The 17508-nt window shown below is 59.2% G+C and overlaps 1 protein-coding gene across 4 annotated transcripts in view; it reads left to right on the forward strand.

Annotated features, from left to right (window-relative positions):
* The first annotated feature begins 3115 nt into the window (after positions 1 to 3115).
* The window catches only part of DSCAML1 (DS cell adhesion molecule like 1), a 156534-nt gene continuing 142141 nt past the window's right edge, over positions 3116 to 17508 (forward strand). For 2 of the 4 annotated variants that reach the window (XM_064172989.1, XM_064172990.1), the window contains exon 1: positions 6163 to 6293. In XM_064172989.1, the coding sequence (XP_064029059.1) occupies positions 6251 to 6293 (43 nt within the window). In that variant the 5' untranslated portion in view covers positions 6163 to 6250. Of the gene's footprint in view, positions 3207 to 6134; positions 6294 to 17508 lie in introns of those variants that run through there. The other 2 variants (XM_064172985.1, XM_064172984.1) reach the window with 2 other exon arrangements.

Consider the following 17508-nt stretch of genomic DNA (forward strand, 5'->3'; position numbering starts at 1 on the left):
GCTAGGACATCATGGAGTGTGGAGCCAGGAGGGCAGGTGTAGGACATCATGGAATGTGGAGCCAGGAGGGCACGGCTAGGACATCATGGAGTGTGGAGCCAGGAGGGCAGGTGTAGGACAACATGGAATGTGGAGCCAGGAGGGCAGGGCTAGGACATCATGGAATGTGGAGCCAGGAGGGCAGGTGTAGGACATCATGGAGTGTGGAGCCAGGAGGGCAGGTGTAGGACATCATGGAGTGTGGAGCCAGGAGGGCAGGGCTAGGACATCATGGAATGTGGAGCCAGGAGGGCAGGTGTAGGACATCATGGAATGTGGAGCCAGGAGGGCAGGGCTAGGACATCATGGAGTGTGGAGCCAGGAGGGCAGGGCTAGGACATCATGGAGTGTGGAGCCAGGAGGGCAGGTGTAGGACATCATGAGGATCATGGAATCACAGAGCAGTTTCATTTGGTAACCCCTCCCCAGCCTCCAAGATCACCCAGCCCAGACAGCAAGCCCAACGCCACCATGGCCACTAAATCATGTGCCAAAGTGCCACACCTGTCTTGAACACCTCCAGGGATGGGGACTCCAGCACCACATGACCCCATCCTCAGCAGCGTTCTCACATCTTTTAGACCCTGTGCCCAAGCATGCCAGGGCTGAGGGAGGAGGCAGTGCCCTTCAAGGTACGTGTCCCCTGGCCCCCTGGAGAGCCCCACAGACGGAGCCACTGCGGGTGGAGATTAAGGGGAGTGAAAAGCTGTGTCTGGCTGCTGGGCAGGGCAGCTCTGTCTCAGCACCAGATGGCATTAATAGCATTATTCTGCACGGCTTGTGGACACCCACGTGTGCACCCCCCACACACAGAGTCCTCTGCACCCCAGCTGGGCTCAGGGCTGTGCCATGGCAAGGGCGTGCTGGGCAGGACACGCTGTCACACCTGGAGGGGGTCATGCTTGAAGGCTGCTGTCAGAGCTGAGTCACCTATTTATGTCTCTTCCAGGAGGGAGTCAAGGAACCTGAAACCAAAGAAAGCATCAAGGAGTGGCATGGTGTGTAGTAAGTGTGGCCTCCCCATGCCAGGGGCAGGGGTGCTGGGCTGGCACACAGCATGAGCCACCTAGGAGGCAGGGTTCTCTGCTCCTCTCCACACCTCCACATCCTTCACTCTGCACAGTGAGAGCTGTGGGATCAGCGAGCTGGGAAAGCCACAGGGAGAAGCCACCACGTCCCAGCTCAGCTGCCTCCCTCCAGCCACTGCAAACGCTCAGGGGGTGGCCCATGGGACTGGCACCAGCCCTGCAGCCCTTTCCTTGTGCCCACAGGCTGCCTGGGCAAGGAGGCATTCTTCTCCTCTGAACCAGGCAATCTTGGAGGATTTCTCTCACAGTGCCTTGAGCCATTAATCTTCTCAAAGTAAATCTTTTCTGTGACACAAAGGGGATTGGGTAAATAATGCAGGGGGCAACTGGAGTGCCCTTATCCTCTGGGAAGCCTTCCAGCTCCAGACAGCTTCCTCTTGGCACTGGTTGTCCCCTGTTTGCCTCGCTGGAGGGACAGGTGTGAGGAAGAGGAGCTCTGGGTGGCTGTGGTTTGGCCAGCTCTTGTGCTTCATCCACAGCTGATTGTGAGGAGAGGAGGCAGAGGGGCAGGAACAGGAGGAGCAGCAGCCAGGGAGGCCTGGAGCTTGCCAGCACTGCTCCACCATCTCCACGATGCTAGGGGATGCGTTTGGCCCGGGAGGAAACGTGAATGCAAAATGGCTCCTCATTAGTTAAAAGAGGAGAGCAGCAAATGGTGACTAATGGAGCCAAAGAGGGACACTCGATGAGCGGAGAGCCGGGGCCGGGCTGGCAAGGAGCCAACCGCACTCCTCCTCCTCCTCCTCCTCCTCCTGCTGCCTTTGTTCTGCTCCCAAAAAGGCAGCGCCGTGCCCGCCGGAGGAGCTGCGATCCGAGCTGAATTCTCCAGCCGAAGCCATCCCAAGCCCTGGGCGCTGCACATGCCCCCGAGCCGTGGTTTCTAGGCGATAACCACTCACACCAGGGCAGACGGCCGCCCCGGTGCCAGCCCTGTGCCATGCCACGGCTGCACAGCCCAGCAGCCGGGCTCCGGCAGCGCCTGGCTCCTCGTGGTGGATTAAGGTGGGAAGCCAAAAAAGGGGTCCCCGGGAGTTCAAGCCGCACAGATGAAGACCTGGTAGAGCTTTGCAGAGCCTCCTGTGCCACCGGGCTTGCCCTGGGGCTGGGACGGACGTGAACCCTGGTCACCATTCGGCGTCGGGGCTTCTGCCAGCCTGGGCACACGCCTTGGGCACCCTCACCCGGCTGTGCACCCCAGAGTGCTGCCAGAGTGCCCCGTGGCAGGCTCCGGCACCCCGCGCAGGTGCCCCTGCCTTGTCCTCCTGACTCACTTGGGCACCTGCCCGCCGCTGATGGGGGACACCTGCTCGGCCCACCGCGGGGGGCAAGCGGGGTAAAGAGCCGCAGCTGAGCCCCGGAGAAGCCGAGGCTCGGTGCCCGCTCCGCGCTGTGACACTAGGGGGAAGCAGAAATCCAGCTTCTGGCTTGGAAAGAGCCTTGCCCGGGAAGCGGCGAGTCCCGGAGCAGCCCGGCAGCGGGCACGGCTCCCGCTTGCCCTCGCAGCCCTGCGCAGCGCCTGGGCTGGCAGTGCAATGGCCCAGAGGCTCGGGGAGGACCCTTCCCTCTCTCCCTGTTACCCGGCTCCAAGCACCTCGCTGATTGCTGGGCATTTATTTAGCTTCCCCTTGCCCCACGTGGCAGCGGCTCAGTGCCCTCGGGGGAAACTGAGGCACACAGAGGACTCGCATCCTGCCCACAGCTTGAGGTGGGGGGAACCTATCCCCGCTCAGCATCAGCACACGGCCACTCTCGGGGGGGGCGAGGAGCCTGCCCCTTGCCCGGGTTGCTCAGGGAGGCAGGGACAGGCGAGGGGCACAGCAGGGCTGTGCTGTGCACTCAGGTGCTGCTGGTCACAGCCCTCTCCCCACCAGCTGCTCACGATAGCAGCTCAGCTGCGGCTCGTTCCCTCATCTGAGGGTTGTTTGTGTGGGTTTGCTGGTGGGGCTGGGTTGGTTTTGCAGGCCGAAGCTTGTCCCAGTGAAGGGTCACAGCAGGGCTCGCCCTGCTGGCTGCAGGGGTACTGCGAGGCTAAGCTCTTGCTGCGTGGGAAGCGCCTTGTGGCTGCCCGGCTGGTGCCAGGTAAGGGACCCTGGGGTTTTCCTGGCTGCTTCCCCTTGGGATTTGTCTGGGAGGGCAGCTGAGGCCAGCAGGCTGGGGAGAGGAGGTGAAGTGTGCTCTGGCTGAGGAGTGCTGCAGTGAGGGATGGTCCTTGTGTTCCTCTGCAGGACTCTTTTGCCAGCCCAGGGCAAATCTCTGGGTTGTGGCTGGCCCCAGCAGCTGGGGGGGGGGGGGGGAGGGGGCTTTCAGGACCCTCTTTCTGGTTGCTTTCCCCAGACACCCCTCTGCATGCTGGTATGGAGGGTGGACTTTTCCATATTAGTGGAAGAGATGTCCTTGGGGAAGAGCATGTGGCTGGCTAACAGGGTACATGGGCACAGGGCACTGCAGCCTGCCGAGGGGTGGGTGTGAGCAGGATGCCAGTTCTCGGGGCTGAAGGCTCATGCAAAGGCTGTGCACAAATGCTTCCTGCCCCTATTCAAATGAGGGAGCTGCAGGAAGCCCAAATGGTGGCTGCTGGGCAGGAGCTGAGGCCCAGGTGTGGGCTGGTAAGAGCCAGCTCCGGGGAGTGCCTGGCTGCTTGCCCACCGCTGCCAGGCCTGCGCGTGTGTCTGGGCACGGGAGGCTGACAAATGGCCTGGGCTCAGCAACCAAAGGAGGAGCAAACAGGGCTGTAAGGAATGGTGCAGGCAGCTCAAGGGCTTGCTGGGGCTCCCTGAGTGTGACACGGAGCTGTCACCCACCCTCTGAGCCTTTAGTGGTTGTTGCTCCTTGTGCTACTTGCCAGCTTGCCAGCAGATGTCCTGTCCTGGAGGAAGGAGGTTTGGGCAGGGGGAGGTTGGTGCTCATGGCAGAGGCTGATTCTGTGAGCTAGGGATGCTGACGGAAGGCACAGGGGATGCTGAGCAGCCGGGGGAGCTAAAAATGAGCTGGTGAGTAGCATCTGCTCCCTCTGCACATGTTCCTCACATGGAGATCTGCGAGGCCCTGTGGGTGCCATGCCAAGCGAGTGCCCTGCCAGCCCACGCACCCCCATTTCATTCACTCCTGTGTGTAGGAGGCTGGAAGCTGCATCCGAATCCAACACATTGCGTGAGGGAGAGCAAAGCTCTCTAGCAGGTTTTGTGGCTGTTAGCAGGCTGATCCATGCTGCCATTCTGCTGCAGCTGCCAGCAAGAGAAGGGGGCAGGTGCCTGGCATGTGGCTGGGGGCTCCCCAGAGCCTGGAATTTGCTTGTTTCCTTAGGTGTGGGCATGAATACCAATTTCCTTGCCAAGTGCCAGCTAACATCTGTATGGGGCTGTTGGCAGCAGTTGAAATGCACCCCAGTTCCTCGAGGGGTGCGTGGGCACCAGGTCTGCATCAGCTGCCGCTTCATCGGGACGCGGGTGGCACGGGCAGGGGTACGAGCGAGTGGCAGGGGGCCAGGAAGCAGCACATGCACGCGTGGGAGGGCTGTGTGCTGGGGACACCCACACACTGTGACAGAGCTGCTGAGGTGGCCCGGGAATGGGCTGAGTAGGGGGTGGTGACAGCTATGGAGCTTGGCAACAGCGGAGAAGGGGAAGCACATCCTCAGGGAGGAGGAGGAGGAGGAGGAGGAAGGCTGTGGTGTGTTGGACCCACACAGCACGGGCACAGTGTGTGCTCCCACCTCTGCTGTTGGCTTTCGGTGCTGAGGTCTGGTGGGGTGCATGTGCATGGGTTAGGGGGCAGTTGGCTTACATCCTGCTTGCCACTAAAGCGAGGATGTCTCTGCTGTGGGTGGCCTGGAGCAGGGAGGGAGGCTTTGGGGGGTGTGGTGTGTGCCAGGAGCCAGCTTCTCCATGCTCTTCAGCAGTGTGACACAGGAACCGCACACCCACACTGTGCCAGGACCACCTTGGTGGTGTGGGGGAGAGCTCTGACTCTTCCATGGGACCTCCAAGCATGAGGAATTGCAATGAACTGGTGTGGGTTAACACTGGGCAAGGAGCTGCTGGGTTTCCTTTTTAATTTCCTAGTCTATTTTTGGTGGGTTTGTTTTTTTTCTGGGGACCATGGTTGGGTTTTCAGCCAGGCCTGGTTGTTTGGTTTGGGTTTGGGTTTTGGTGTTGGTTGGTTTTGGTTTAATAATTGGTTTTGGGGGGGGGGGGGGGGGGTGGTGTTTCTTTAATGCTTGCTCTTTGGTTTGAGATCTGGGTGCTTCGATTCCAGTTTGCTGGCAAATGGAAATCTGGAAGGGCTGTTTGGGCAAGCCAAGCAAACCTGCCCTGATCACTCCAGGAAAAGACATTCCAAATGGCTCTAACGGTCAGAATAGGCTTTGGTGTGATTTAAGTCTTGAGGAGCAAGATCCTGGCCTTGAATTACTACCTTGGCTAAATACTCCCCTAAAGTGCAGTGGGACCCTAAGGTCGGTGTTTGCTGGTTAGAGGATGAATGTGTGGTGCAAGATCAGGCCTAGCAGAGTTCATGGGAGCAGCTGGGTGCTGCCTGTGCCATGAAAACCCAATTGCTATCCTCGGGCTGCTAAAAAGTGTCCAGGAGACCCGAGGAAAGGTGCTGGGACCAGCATGTCCTGGGTGGCCCAGCATCGGGGTTAGGACGTGGGGGTAGAGCTTGCAGGAGCTGGGGGGAGCCTGCTTCCTGGTGGGGGTGCAGCAGCGAGCTGGGGCTCTTCGTGGAGTGTGGCCATCAAGATAACCTTCCTCTGGCACCTGCCCACGGGTGCCACCCGGGTGCAGGGTGTGCGGCTCGGGCTCGTGGAGCAGCCCCCCCCCCCCTGCTCGCACACGGTGAGGAGGAGGAGGAAAAGGAGGAAGGGGGGAGCGGGGTGCTGCCCTCGGCGGGGGGCCGGGGAGCGGGGCGCGGGGCGGGGAGTGTGCGGGAGCCCGGCCCATCTCCCGCCGCCAGTCGCCGGGCGAGGGCCGGAGGAGGAGGAGGAGCGGCGGCGGCGGCGGCGGCGAGCGGGGCTGTGGGCACCTCCGGCGGGCTGGCAGCGCGGCGGCAGGAGCGCGGCACGCCGGGGCACCGCACCGCCCGCAATTGCGCCGCAGCCCGGGGCCACGGCTGCTCTTTATGGCATGTGGCTGGTAACTTTTCTCCTGCTGTACTCTTTGCGGAAAGGTAGGTGGGCACGGGGCGGGGGTGGACGAAGGGGGTCGCTGGGCACCGGCTGCGTGGCGTCGGGTTGGCCCCGGAAGCGGCTGGGGCGAAGCCGGTCTGGGCTCTCGGGACGAACCGGACTCGGAGCCTCGCGGTCCTCGGTGCGCCGTCCGCAGGGTCCCCGGAACTCCCCGAGGCTTCCGGTGCAGCCTCTCCGGAGGGTTCGGTCCCGGAGCCCTCCGTGCAGCCCATCCCGGGTCCTCGGAGCTCGCCGGGGCTCTCGGTGCACAACCTTTCCGCGGGAGCCGGCGGCGGCGGCTCTCGGCGCTCGCTCACGGGACGCAGCCGTCTCGGCGCTCCGAAGCAACGCGGTGCGCAGCCCCCGGAGCTCCCCGGTGCTGTCTGTGCAGCCCCTCTGGCGGACCGACTCCGGGACTCGGCGTTTCTCGGTGCTCTCCCCCGGGACGAGCCGTCTCGGCGGGGCTCTCGATGCGCGGTGCCCGGCGTTCTGCGGGGCTCTCGGTGCGCCCGCCGCGGACGGAGCGGAGCGGAGCGCGTTGCGGAGAGCGCGGAGCGGTGTCGCGTCCCGGAGCGATCTCAGAGCCGCTTGTCGGGGGTCCGCCGGTGGCTCCATGGAGCTGGAAGGCGGAATCGACGTGCGCAGCATCGCCGGACTGGGGCTCACCGCGGCTCCTCGTCCCCGCTTCCCGGGAGAACTTGGAGCGCTAACCTGATCCCGTGAGGCAGAGGAGATCCGGCGATGTTCTGGAAATCGCATCCTTCCCTCTTGGAATGCTGCACCGGTGCAACCCGGCGGCTCGGCAGGAGTCGGTTGAGAGGGGCTGGGGGGGGGGTGTGTGTGGAAATAATGAAACGAGTGTGAAGGAGATGCGCACGTAAAGATTAGAGATGGATTTGAAGTTGGAGATGAAGGGAATGCTGCCCACATCCATAGAGGTGATACTCTGCAGCGAGTCTCTAGATGCGATTAAGAAGCGAGGCAAAGAGCTGCGCCGAGCCCGGGTGGTTCAATCGCGGCGCTTGTCCCCGCCACCGGTCGGGGTTACATAAAGGACCTGCCCCTTGCCCAATCTGCAGGAATTTTAAATGGAATTCCTCTTCCAAATTGCCACCTCATTGCCACCTTGCCCATGACCCGACCTGCAGATGTGGCAATGGAGGCGCCCACCTTTCGGAAACCGTCTGCTGGGAGGATGCGCGATGACATCTGCCCTAATTATCGGTGGGGACATCTGGGAACAGCCGAAGGGACGTTTGGTGGAGGAAGGAGACAAGTGGAAGAGAAGGGGCCAGAGCTACCTCCTCGCCCTGAGCCCCCCCAACCCCCCGCTCTTGCTGCCCGCTGCTTTGCCCACTCAACCTTAATCCGCTGACAAATATTTACGGAGGTTTAATAGGGCACCCTGGCCGCTTCCGTGGGGGTGATCAATTATTCCATCAATTAGGAATTGTGGGATAGCTGCTGGATTCCAGCTGGAGCCGAAAGCTACGTTTGGGAGCTTTCCCCAAAATCGCTATTGTGTTCAGGATCCGCGGAGCCGAACGTGCCAGCCTCTGCTTTGCTTACATTTGCATTTTTTTGCTGTGCTAGAAGGGGAGGTGGAGGGGGGGGAGGGGGGGGGAAGAGAAACTAAACCCAACAACCGTCGAGGATGCTGTGATTTCTAACCCCTCCCTCCCCTTCTACCCTTACCCCACCGCCACCACCCCCCCTCCAGTCACCAAAATAACCAAGAGCTGCCCCTGGCTTTGTGGCTTTTGCAGGTTTTCAGCCTGGGCTTGTTGGAAAAGAGCTCACTTCCCACAGAGCTATCTCTTTGGAGGAGAGCAAATTAAAAGCCTCCATTAGCACAACTCCTCCTGGCCTCATTTTCTCCCTTTCCTTTTTTTTTTCTCCTGTAAGGAATAAAAAAACGTAATCTTCAGTGCTGATCCAGTCCTGGTGACGGTAAAAGCGTTAAAGCAAGACGGTTCCAGAGAGAGGACAGCAGTACAATGGAAGTTTCATTAGAATAATAGGCTTTGAAAATAGATATATAGATATATATATTAATAAATAAACCCCCCAATTGCTTAATGCATGATAAACCTTTCAGATACTTTAATATTTCTGGGCACTGAAGCGCATCCTTTTTAATGTGTTCCTGCTGTAGAACAAGAGCTCAAGTAGAAACTGAAAGCAAATAAAACACTTGATCCAGGGGAAACCACTGAAGTTTAGCAGTTCCCTCGGTGGGTTGGAGCTGCTCGTTTCTACCCCTCGACCCCCCCCTCCCAACACCATCACCCGACTTGGGAAACAAAAAGAGATGGTTGGCAAGCAAACAAAACGAGGAGTTGAGCAGAGAGATGGTCTGGCAGTGCGAAGGGGAGCAGGCAGGCAGAGGAAGAGGGGGAAGGAGCGACGCGAGGAAGGGCAGGCTGGTCGAAATTGAGAGGTTTGGAGCTGGGAGAGCATCTCCCTGCGTGTTCTTGCTGGGTATCTGTGCCGCCTGATCTGTGCTGGCGTTCTGGCTGCGTGCTGCTCTGCGCTGGGTGCAGTCAGCTATGCAGCCTGCGCCTCCTCGGCTCGCCCCATCCCGGCCCCCCAGTGTGGCACAGCGCTCGTTTGTCTCTGAAATGAAACATGGAAGCCTCATTAAATGCGCGGCGGAGAAGCCCGCAGAGCTTGCCCGCTCCTCGTCCTGCCCGGGGTTTGTTTGCCTTGCTGGTAGCCAGCGGTGCTGCCCAGCACAAGGAGAGGCAGTGGGCACTTGCCCTTAAGCGCTTACCTGTGCCTGGCATGGGCTGAGGGCTCCTGCTGCCCTTGGGTGAGGAAATCGAGGGAGGCAACCCAGATGTTTCTGGGTGCGTTTGTTCTGCGGAGGAGCAGGCTGTGCCTCGTGCGGGTGCCAGGGATGTGCCATGGCACAGCCCTCCCTGCTCAGCAGCTGGGGGCTTAGTCTTGGGCAGCCATGGCAGCAGGCACCTTTCTGCTGTGATGCTCTGCGCCCTATCTCTGTAGCCCTGATCTGGAGGGACGGGCAGCGCTCTGTCCTCCTTTGGAGCCATTGGCAGAGCCGAGTGCAGGGGATAAGGCTGGAAGCTTCTCTTTGTGGCAGGAATTCTGCCATGGCAGCACACGGGCTCTGAGCTGTGCCATGGAGAACGTGAGGCCATCTTGCACCCTGGTACGCAGAGTGTGACTTCCTCGGAGGGCACGGAGGTGGAAGACGTTGCGCGGCCGCGGCCGTTACCGTGCGGGCACGGCTGGGAGCAGCGGTGGGGTTGGGTGCAGTGTTCCTCACCCTGGAGTGCTTTTATGTAATCCTCATGGTGTGAGTTCCTCCTTCCCTGCGCCTGGATCCTGGAGGAAGCCAGCCCAGCACGGGCGAACTGCGCGCTGCTGCCGCCATCATCTGCCAGCAGCCCTCCACCAAACAGCTAGGAAATCCATGTCCCTGCCCCAGCTGCTGCCTCTGGGCTCTGCTGGCTCCTCTCAGAGAGAGGGGAGTGAGCGTGGCTCGGAGGGGAAGAGGTGGGGAGGTTTGGGAGCTTGCTCCTTTGTGCTGTTCCTCAAACCTGCTGGTGGTAATCCTCGTGCGCTGGATGGCATGGACCAGTGGGTCCAGAGGAAGCCTGGCAGCAGGTGTGTGTGGATCCCCTTGTACCTGCTTGGCTTGGCCCTGGCCTCAAAGGGGGGACTGTGCTGTCGCCTTGGCTTGGTAGTGCCACCAGATGTTCCCTAGGGACCCAGCTGTAGCTCCTCAGGTTCCACGTTCAGCGTGGCTGAGGTGTGGAAGTGGACTGTGGAAGGGGAGTGAGAGGCCATTGCCTGTGGTGCCTGAGCTCATGGCTCACCCCCAGAGCCCCTGGGAAAGGCTTGGGCAAGTTCAGGGGCTTGGGAGGTGGTGCAGAGCTGGGGGATGTCCAGCTCTGGGTCAGCCCTCTGTGTGGATGGGGTGGTGAGACTGGTGTCTCCAGCAAGCTGATGTGGCAGGTCCAGGGGCCAGGCGCATCAGTGGGCAGAGCTCTTCTTGTGCCAGGCAAGGGTTACAGCCTGAGCCTGGGTGCTGGCGTGATCACTGGAGGTGGCTCAGGCTGTAATTTCCATGCAGATGCATTAAGGAGCAGGCAGCTCCAAGCCTGTTTGAGCAGTGCCCTTTGGTGGTGGTGCCTGCCAGTCAGGAGGGACCACGGTGCTCAGATAGCAGGGGCTGTACCACAATGCTGACCCTCCTGAGGTGCCTGAACCTCGATGCCAGGGCAGGGAAGGTGCTGTGGTGTCAGCCATCTCTGTGCTGGACACCAGCTGAATGCTACAGGCCCTCTTTGCCATTTCGTGGCACAGTTTCCACCTCTCTGGCCACAGCGTGGGAGAGGCCTCTAGGCTGGAGTCATGGCTTTAACCCTTTGGGCTGGAAAGCCACCACGGTGGGGTGACATCCTGCATGGCTGCACCGTGCTCCTGGCAGGGTGTGTGCACCTCCTGAGAGGGTGCCAGCCTGATGCTTCCCACCTCACCTCAACTGCTCCTCTCCACATCCCTTCTGTGATGCTTGGAGATGCCACTTCTGGCCCTGTCAGCTCCGAGGCTGCTCCCTTCCTTAGGAGAAAGGCCATGAAAAGTGTCCTGAAGATGAGGGCTGAGGGCTTGGAGGAAGCTGGTGCCAGGGAAGGTAGAAGACTGCTGCAGCGCTGCAAATGGGCAGGCAGGATGTGATGCCACCACTGGCGTGTGGCAGCAGAGAGCAAAGGTGAGGACTTGCCACCTGCCTGTAATTCCCACCCTGCAATGCATGCCAAGCCTCAGGTCACATCCTCCTTGAGCAGGGCAGGTGTTAAACCCCCTTAATGAGGATAATGAATGAGCCACGAGATGGTGGTTACCCTCCTGTGCTGCACAGCAGCCCTGCAGCCCCTATAGCTGCTGGCTGGAGAAGCCCTGGTGGCTCCTGTAGTCCCTCAGCTGGATGGCAAATGGGTAGATCAGGGAATCATCCAGGTTGGAAGAGAGCTCCAAGCTCAGCCAGCCCAACCTAACACCCAGCCCTGCCCAACCAACCAGACCATGGCACTAAGTGCCCCAGCCAGGCTTGGCTGCAACACCTCCAGGCATGGTGACTCCATCACCTCCCTGGGCAGCCCATTCCAATGCCAATCACTCTCTCTGCCAACAACTTCCTCCTAACATCCAGCCTAGACCTGCCCTGGCACAGCTTGAGGCTGTGTCCCCTTCTTCTGGCCCTGCCTGCCTGGCAGCAGAGCCCAACCCCACCTGGCTACAGCCTCCCTGCAGGCAGCTGCAGACAGCAATGAGCTCTGCCCTGAGCCTCCTCTGCTGCAGGCTGCACCCCCCCAGCTCCCTCAGCCTCTCCTCCCAGGGCTGTGCTCCAGGCCCCTCCCCAGCCTTGCTGCCCTTCTCTCAACACCTTCCAGTAGCTCACCATGGACCTATTCCACCTCTTGAGGAATGGCATCAGCCCAGCCTAGATCCCCATGCTAGAGGAGAGCCTGAGCACCCCTGAAACACAACTTGTGTAGCCTTTTCTCATCTCTGCTGGATTTCCACCCAGTTTGATATACAGAGGACCTTGCTCAGCTGTGAGGAACTGGCTGGGTTTGGGTGGGCATGGGGCTGGTGAGGGGGGGATCCTGAGCAAAGAGATTGCCCACACAGATGATGTCTGTGCATCAGGGGTAGAAAAAGCTTCTTAGCTCAGGAGAAAAGGCTCTGATTGCACTGGCACAAAGCTTGTCATTGTCTGAGAGCAGTCCTAAATCCACCTCACAGCAGAGGGAAGGGAACATCTGTGGATGTTCCTCATGAAGTTTGGAGGAGAGGAGGGATTGTGTCAGTGGGCACTGGCCTGGGATGGCATTTCTGGGGTGCAGAGGCTGAGGTTTGGTCCCTGCCACTCCTCATGCAGGATTTGTGCCTACATCTCACAGAACAGTTTGTTTGGGTTGGAAGGGACCTTAAAGATCATCCCAAGGGCAGGGACACCCACATGCAGCACCAACGACCACCCAAGCACCTCAAAGCAGCACCAGTTCTGCTGCAAACCCTCATGTCCCCCAGGATGCAGGCACAGCCAGCACCCCACTACCACATCAATTCCCCAGAGCAGCTGCAGCTGCCCAGCAGGGATCAGGGCAGGATCCTTCCTGTGCCACCAACACTGCCCCCAAAGCTGCAGCACCCCTAGGAGAGGAGCAGGAGAGCTGCACTCGGTGCTGCTCCCCACTCCCAGGCTCAGCAGGAGAGGAACTTGGTCCTGCCTCAACAAGAACCCAAGCCACAGCCTGCTGCCAGGCATTGCTGGAGCATCCAAACACCAACATGTGCCATGTTAAAGGGCATGCTCCAAGACAGAGCTTGCAGCAGCCCAGAGGCCCAGCAGCAGCTCTAGAGGGCACTTCCTTGCTTCAGAACAGGGGACAGGACCAATGTATAGATCCAGAGACTCATAGAACAGTTTAGGTTGGAAGGGACCTTCAAGATCATCCAGTGCCAACTCCATGCCACAGGCAGGGACACCTCCAACCAGGCCAGGGTTGCTCAAGGCCTCATCCAGCCTGGCACTGAACACCTCCAGGGAGGTTGTGGATCAAAGATCACATTCTGTGCTTCTGTGCTCCACAACCTCCCTGGGCAACCTGTGCCAGTATCTCCTCGCCCTCCCTGCCTGTGCTCCACAACCTCCCTGGGCAACCTGTGCCAGTGTCTCCTCACCCTCCCTGCCTGTGCTCCACAACCTCCCTGGGCAACCTGTGCCAGTGTTTCCTCACTCTCCCTCTCTGTGCTCCACAACCTCCCTGGGCCAACCTGTGCCAGTGTCTCCTCACCCTCCCTCTCTGCTCCACATCCTCCCTGGGCAACCTGTGCCAGTGTCTCCTCACTCTCCCTCTCTGTGCTCCACAACCTTCCTGGGCAGCCTGTGCCAGTGTCTCCCCACCTTCACTGCCAAGAGTTCCTTACCCCCCCTCCAGTCTAAATCTGCCCTCCACCAGCTCCTCTTGGCTGCCTCTTCCAGAAGCAGGTGCCTGGTGGCAGCTCTTGGGGGTCGCTCTGTGCCGCTATCCAAGCTTGGAAAAGTCCGAACCGGGGAAGCTGGCAAATATTCCAAGGGGATGATGATAGCAAAATGATTTGCTGCTCCCAGTTCAGATAGAGGTATTAATATTTCAACAGCTCCAGGTTGTAATTTAGCCCAATTTAGGAAGATTGCACTTCTGATAACTTCAAATTCCTGCCTCTCAGTACCGGGCAGGCTGCGGCCGGCTTCGCGCGGAGCTTTCGCTCTGCTTCTGCTCTCCAGGCTTTGCCTCCTCCAATGCTGCAACCAACCCTCCCCCAAGCAGAAACTGTTCCATTTTGACTCTTCTTTTTCAGGTTCCTATGAATTAATGCCCTTTCCCCCCCCCCTCCCCAATCCTGGGTATTTAGGTTAGGGTCAGCACATCTGACCAGATGTGAGCAGTGATTTCTGGGTTAAAAATATTGCGGCGCTATTTTCTGCCTCGTTTAATCTCTCCTGGGTGATTTGGAGGCAGTTTTATGAAACATGGAATTAGGATGGAGGGAGCTCAATGCTAAATGGTAAAGGAGATTATCTGGATTTAACTCTATGCGTCTGTCACATAACTATTGCCAATCCCATAACCTCCATTTTCGAGGGAAAAGCCTTTTCTCCCTTTGACCTGAAAACAACAACAACAACAACAAAAAAGCAGCTGGGTGGGTAAGCTGAGAGATGCTCTTCAGGAGGGATTTTTCCACTCTGAACCCCAGACCCTCACCCATCCAGCCCTCAACCTTTGTGGGTGCTGCCTGGGGTGAAGGTGTTTCCCTCTCTTGGGTTGGAGGTGTTCTTTGGTCTTTGTCGTGGCAGCTTTTGTGTCTCAGGATTGCAGGGTGCCAGGGCAGAGTCATAGAATCAGGCAGGGTCGGAAGGGAGCACAAGGAGCAGCCAGTTCCAACCCCCCTGCCATGCCCAGGGACACCCTACCCTAGAGCAGGCTGCACACAGCCTCAGCCAACCTGGCCTCAAACACATCCAGCCTTGGGGCCTCAACCACCTCCCTGGGCAACCCATTCCAGCCTCTCACCACTCTCCTGCTCAACAACTTCCTCCTCACCTCCAGCCTCACTCTCCCCACCTCCTCCTTTGCTTCATTGCCCCCAGTCCTGACACTCCCTCACACCCTCAAAAGTCCCTCCCCAGCTTTTTTGCAGCCCCCTTCAGATCCTGGCAGGCCACAAGAAGGTCCCCTGGGAGCCTCCTCTGCTCCAGCCTGCACAGCCCCAACTCTTCCAGTCTTTGCTCACAGCAGAGCTGCTGCAGCCTCTGAGCATCCTCCTGGCCCTGCTCTGGACACTCTCCCACATCTCCACATCCCTCTTGTCCCAGGGGCTCCAGAGCTGGATGCAGGACTCCAGGTGGGCTCTCAGCAGAGCAGAGCAGAGCAGAGCAGAGGGGCAGAATCCCCTCCCTGGCCCTGCTGGCCACACTTCTGCTGCTGCAGCCCAGGCTCTGCTTGGCTTTCTGGGCTGCAAGTGCACACTGCTGGCTCCTGCTGAGCTTCTCCTCCAGCAGCACCCCCAAGTCCCTCTCCTCAGGGCTGCTCTCCAGCCACTCACTGCCCAGCCTGAATTTATGCTTGGGATTGCAGATCATCTGCTGCAACCCCTCTAGCAAACAGAATGGTTGGAAGGGACCCCAAGGATCATCTGCTCCTTTCTAGGTGACAGAAGGGTTGAAAGGAACTGGCACAGATGCTGCCAAGCTGAGCCTTCAAACTGCCCAGTGCAGGGCACTCCACTGCTGCCCTTGGGAGGTGATTCCAGCATCCAGCTGTTCTCACAGTGACAAATATCCTTCTGTAGCCCAATGGGAATGTCCTCAGCAGTAGTTTGTCCCCATCAGCCCTTGTCTTCTCCATGGGACTCTTCGTGTAAAAATCTTTCAAACTGCCTGTTCCTGTTCAATGAGACCTTGGGACAGGACCTCCTAGGAAGCTGTTTGCAGGTGATTCTCCTCTTGCATCTTAAAGCTGCTGCTTTTTCAAGCCCTAGACTGTGTCAGGAGGAAGCTCAACACAATGAGAGTGGTCAGCTAGTGGAAGAGATTGCCCAGAGTGGTCAGAGAGTGGAACAGATTGCCCAGAGCTGTGATTGAGGCCCCCATCTCTGGAGACATTCAAGATCAGCCTTGATATGTTCCTGTGCAGCCTGCTCTAGCTGGAGGTGTTCCTGCTGCCTGCAGGAAGGTTGGACAGACACATTCAAGAAGAGACTGGATGTGACCCTGGGCAGCCTGCTCTAGAGGTGCCCCTGGCTGACCACAGAGGTGCTGGACACGATGCCCTTGGGGGATCCCTTCCCACTCATTGCAGCCTGTGAGTGTGAGCGTGGCCATACTGAAACTGGTCTGGGGCGGAGGTGCTGAACGGAGCAGATCTAGGTGGTGGTTGGGGGTGTTGAGCAGTGCTCTGTTGGCCCCAGGCTGGTGGGTGAGGAGGGATGGATGAAGAGGGGTGGGTGAGGAGGGTTGGCTTTCTCTGTGCTCCTCACACGTGCCTGCCCCAGCTCCAGCCATCTTCTGCTGCGCTCGGGCGACAGGCATCGCCGCAAATAGCTCTCTGCTGCTGCTGGCGCGGGCTTTGTTTGCCTCCTCCGCCTGCAAACGTGCCTCTGCCTCTTTCATCTGTTGGGGAGCAGCACCGTGCTGCTCTGATGAAGGGAAGTGCTGATTCATGACGACAAACCAGCCTGGAGATGTCACAAAATGACATCCGCAGGGCCGAGCGTGGCCCCGCAGCTCTGCAAAGCCTCCTTTGGAGCTTTCGCTCCTCTGGGTCCTCCTCGGTCTTCTGCTGCTTGTCAGCGAGGGAGGACAAGATAAAAGGCTTTGTCTGCTGCTGCCTCTGCGTGGACGTGGGGAGCTGGTGCGTGGGGAGGTGTGGAGGTGCTTTCTTGACCCGTAAATCTGTTTGGTTCGTGTGGTGGCAGCGCCTGCCCTTGCTAGTCAGCTCATGTGTGATGTGGAAGGCTTTGCTGGGCACTCTGGCTGGGCAGTGCCCCTGGTGTGGGACAGTGGGGCCCTGAGGAGGCCAAGGAGGGAACTTGGTCATCTTAGGTGATGATTCAGAGTCCACAGAGAGCAGCAACCAAATGCTCTCACTTCTGGTTTCATGGGTGCTGAGAAGCGGCGGGAGGTTGTGTCCAGGTGGGAGCAGGCTGGGGAGGGCTCTGCTCTGGGATGGGGGTGAGGAGCTTTGGGGTTTCCCATCAGAAGGCTGAGGCACTTCTCCTGTGAACACAGGCTGAGAGAGTTGGGGCTGCTCAGCCTGGAGAGAAGGCTCCAGGGAGACCTTAGAGCTGCATTTCAGTAGCTGAAAGGGACCCACAGGCAGGCTGGGGAGGGACTGTGCAGAAGGGCTTGGAGTGACAGGATGAGAAGCAATGGTTTGGAGCTGGAGCAGGGCAGAGTTAGGTTGGACATCAGGAGGAAGCTGTGCACAGGGAGGGTGCTGAGACACTGGCACAGGCTGCCCAGGGCTGTGCTTGAGGCCACATCCCTGCAGCCAGCCAAGCTCAGCCTTGCTGTGTCCCTGTGCAGCCTGCTCCAGCTGGAGCTGTCCCTGCTGCCTGCAGGGGGTTGGACAAGCTGACCTTTGAGATTTCCTTCCAACCTAATGCAATTGATGAATCTTGACCTGGGCTGGTGGCACAGCACCAAGCCAGGAGAGACATCTACTCAGCACCACTGGGCGCTGTAGGATGCTTCGTGGGGAGGTGCAAATGGCTGTGACCAGTGACGCTCAATCAGCCATTCCTTGGGCAAGCAGCCACGAGGCCACCCATGGAGATGAGGCTTTCCTTCTCCTTGCTCCTGTCCCCTCCTCCCCAAGTGAAGAAATCGAGGTCAGGGAGGGTCCCCCGTGGCTGGTTCTGAGGCAGCAGCATGGCAGTGATCTGCTTATTGGCTCCGCAGCACCGCGCGCCCCGTGCCCAGCCCCAGCTATTAATACACCACCCAGGGCCACCTCCCCACCCTGGCCTGCTGCCTGCCTGCAAGGAGTGTGGCTAAAAACAGCAGCCAGACCCCAGAGGCTGGGGCTCCTCATCCTTATTTATAGTCCTTTTTGCTTTGGCTAGGAAGGAGGGACTGGAGGAGTTCCTAGGGTCCTGCCGCTATGGGCACATGCTGCAAGGGTTGGAGCTGTTCAG

This window comes from Pogoniulus pusillus, chromosome 38, assembly GCF_015220805.1.
Source record: "Pogoniulus pusillus isolate bPogPus1 chromosome 38, bPogPus1.pri, whole genome shotgun sequence".
Classification (NCBI taxonomy): domain Eukaryota; kingdom Metazoa; phylum Chordata; class Aves; order Piciformes; family Lybiidae; genus Pogoniulus; species Pogoniulus pusillus.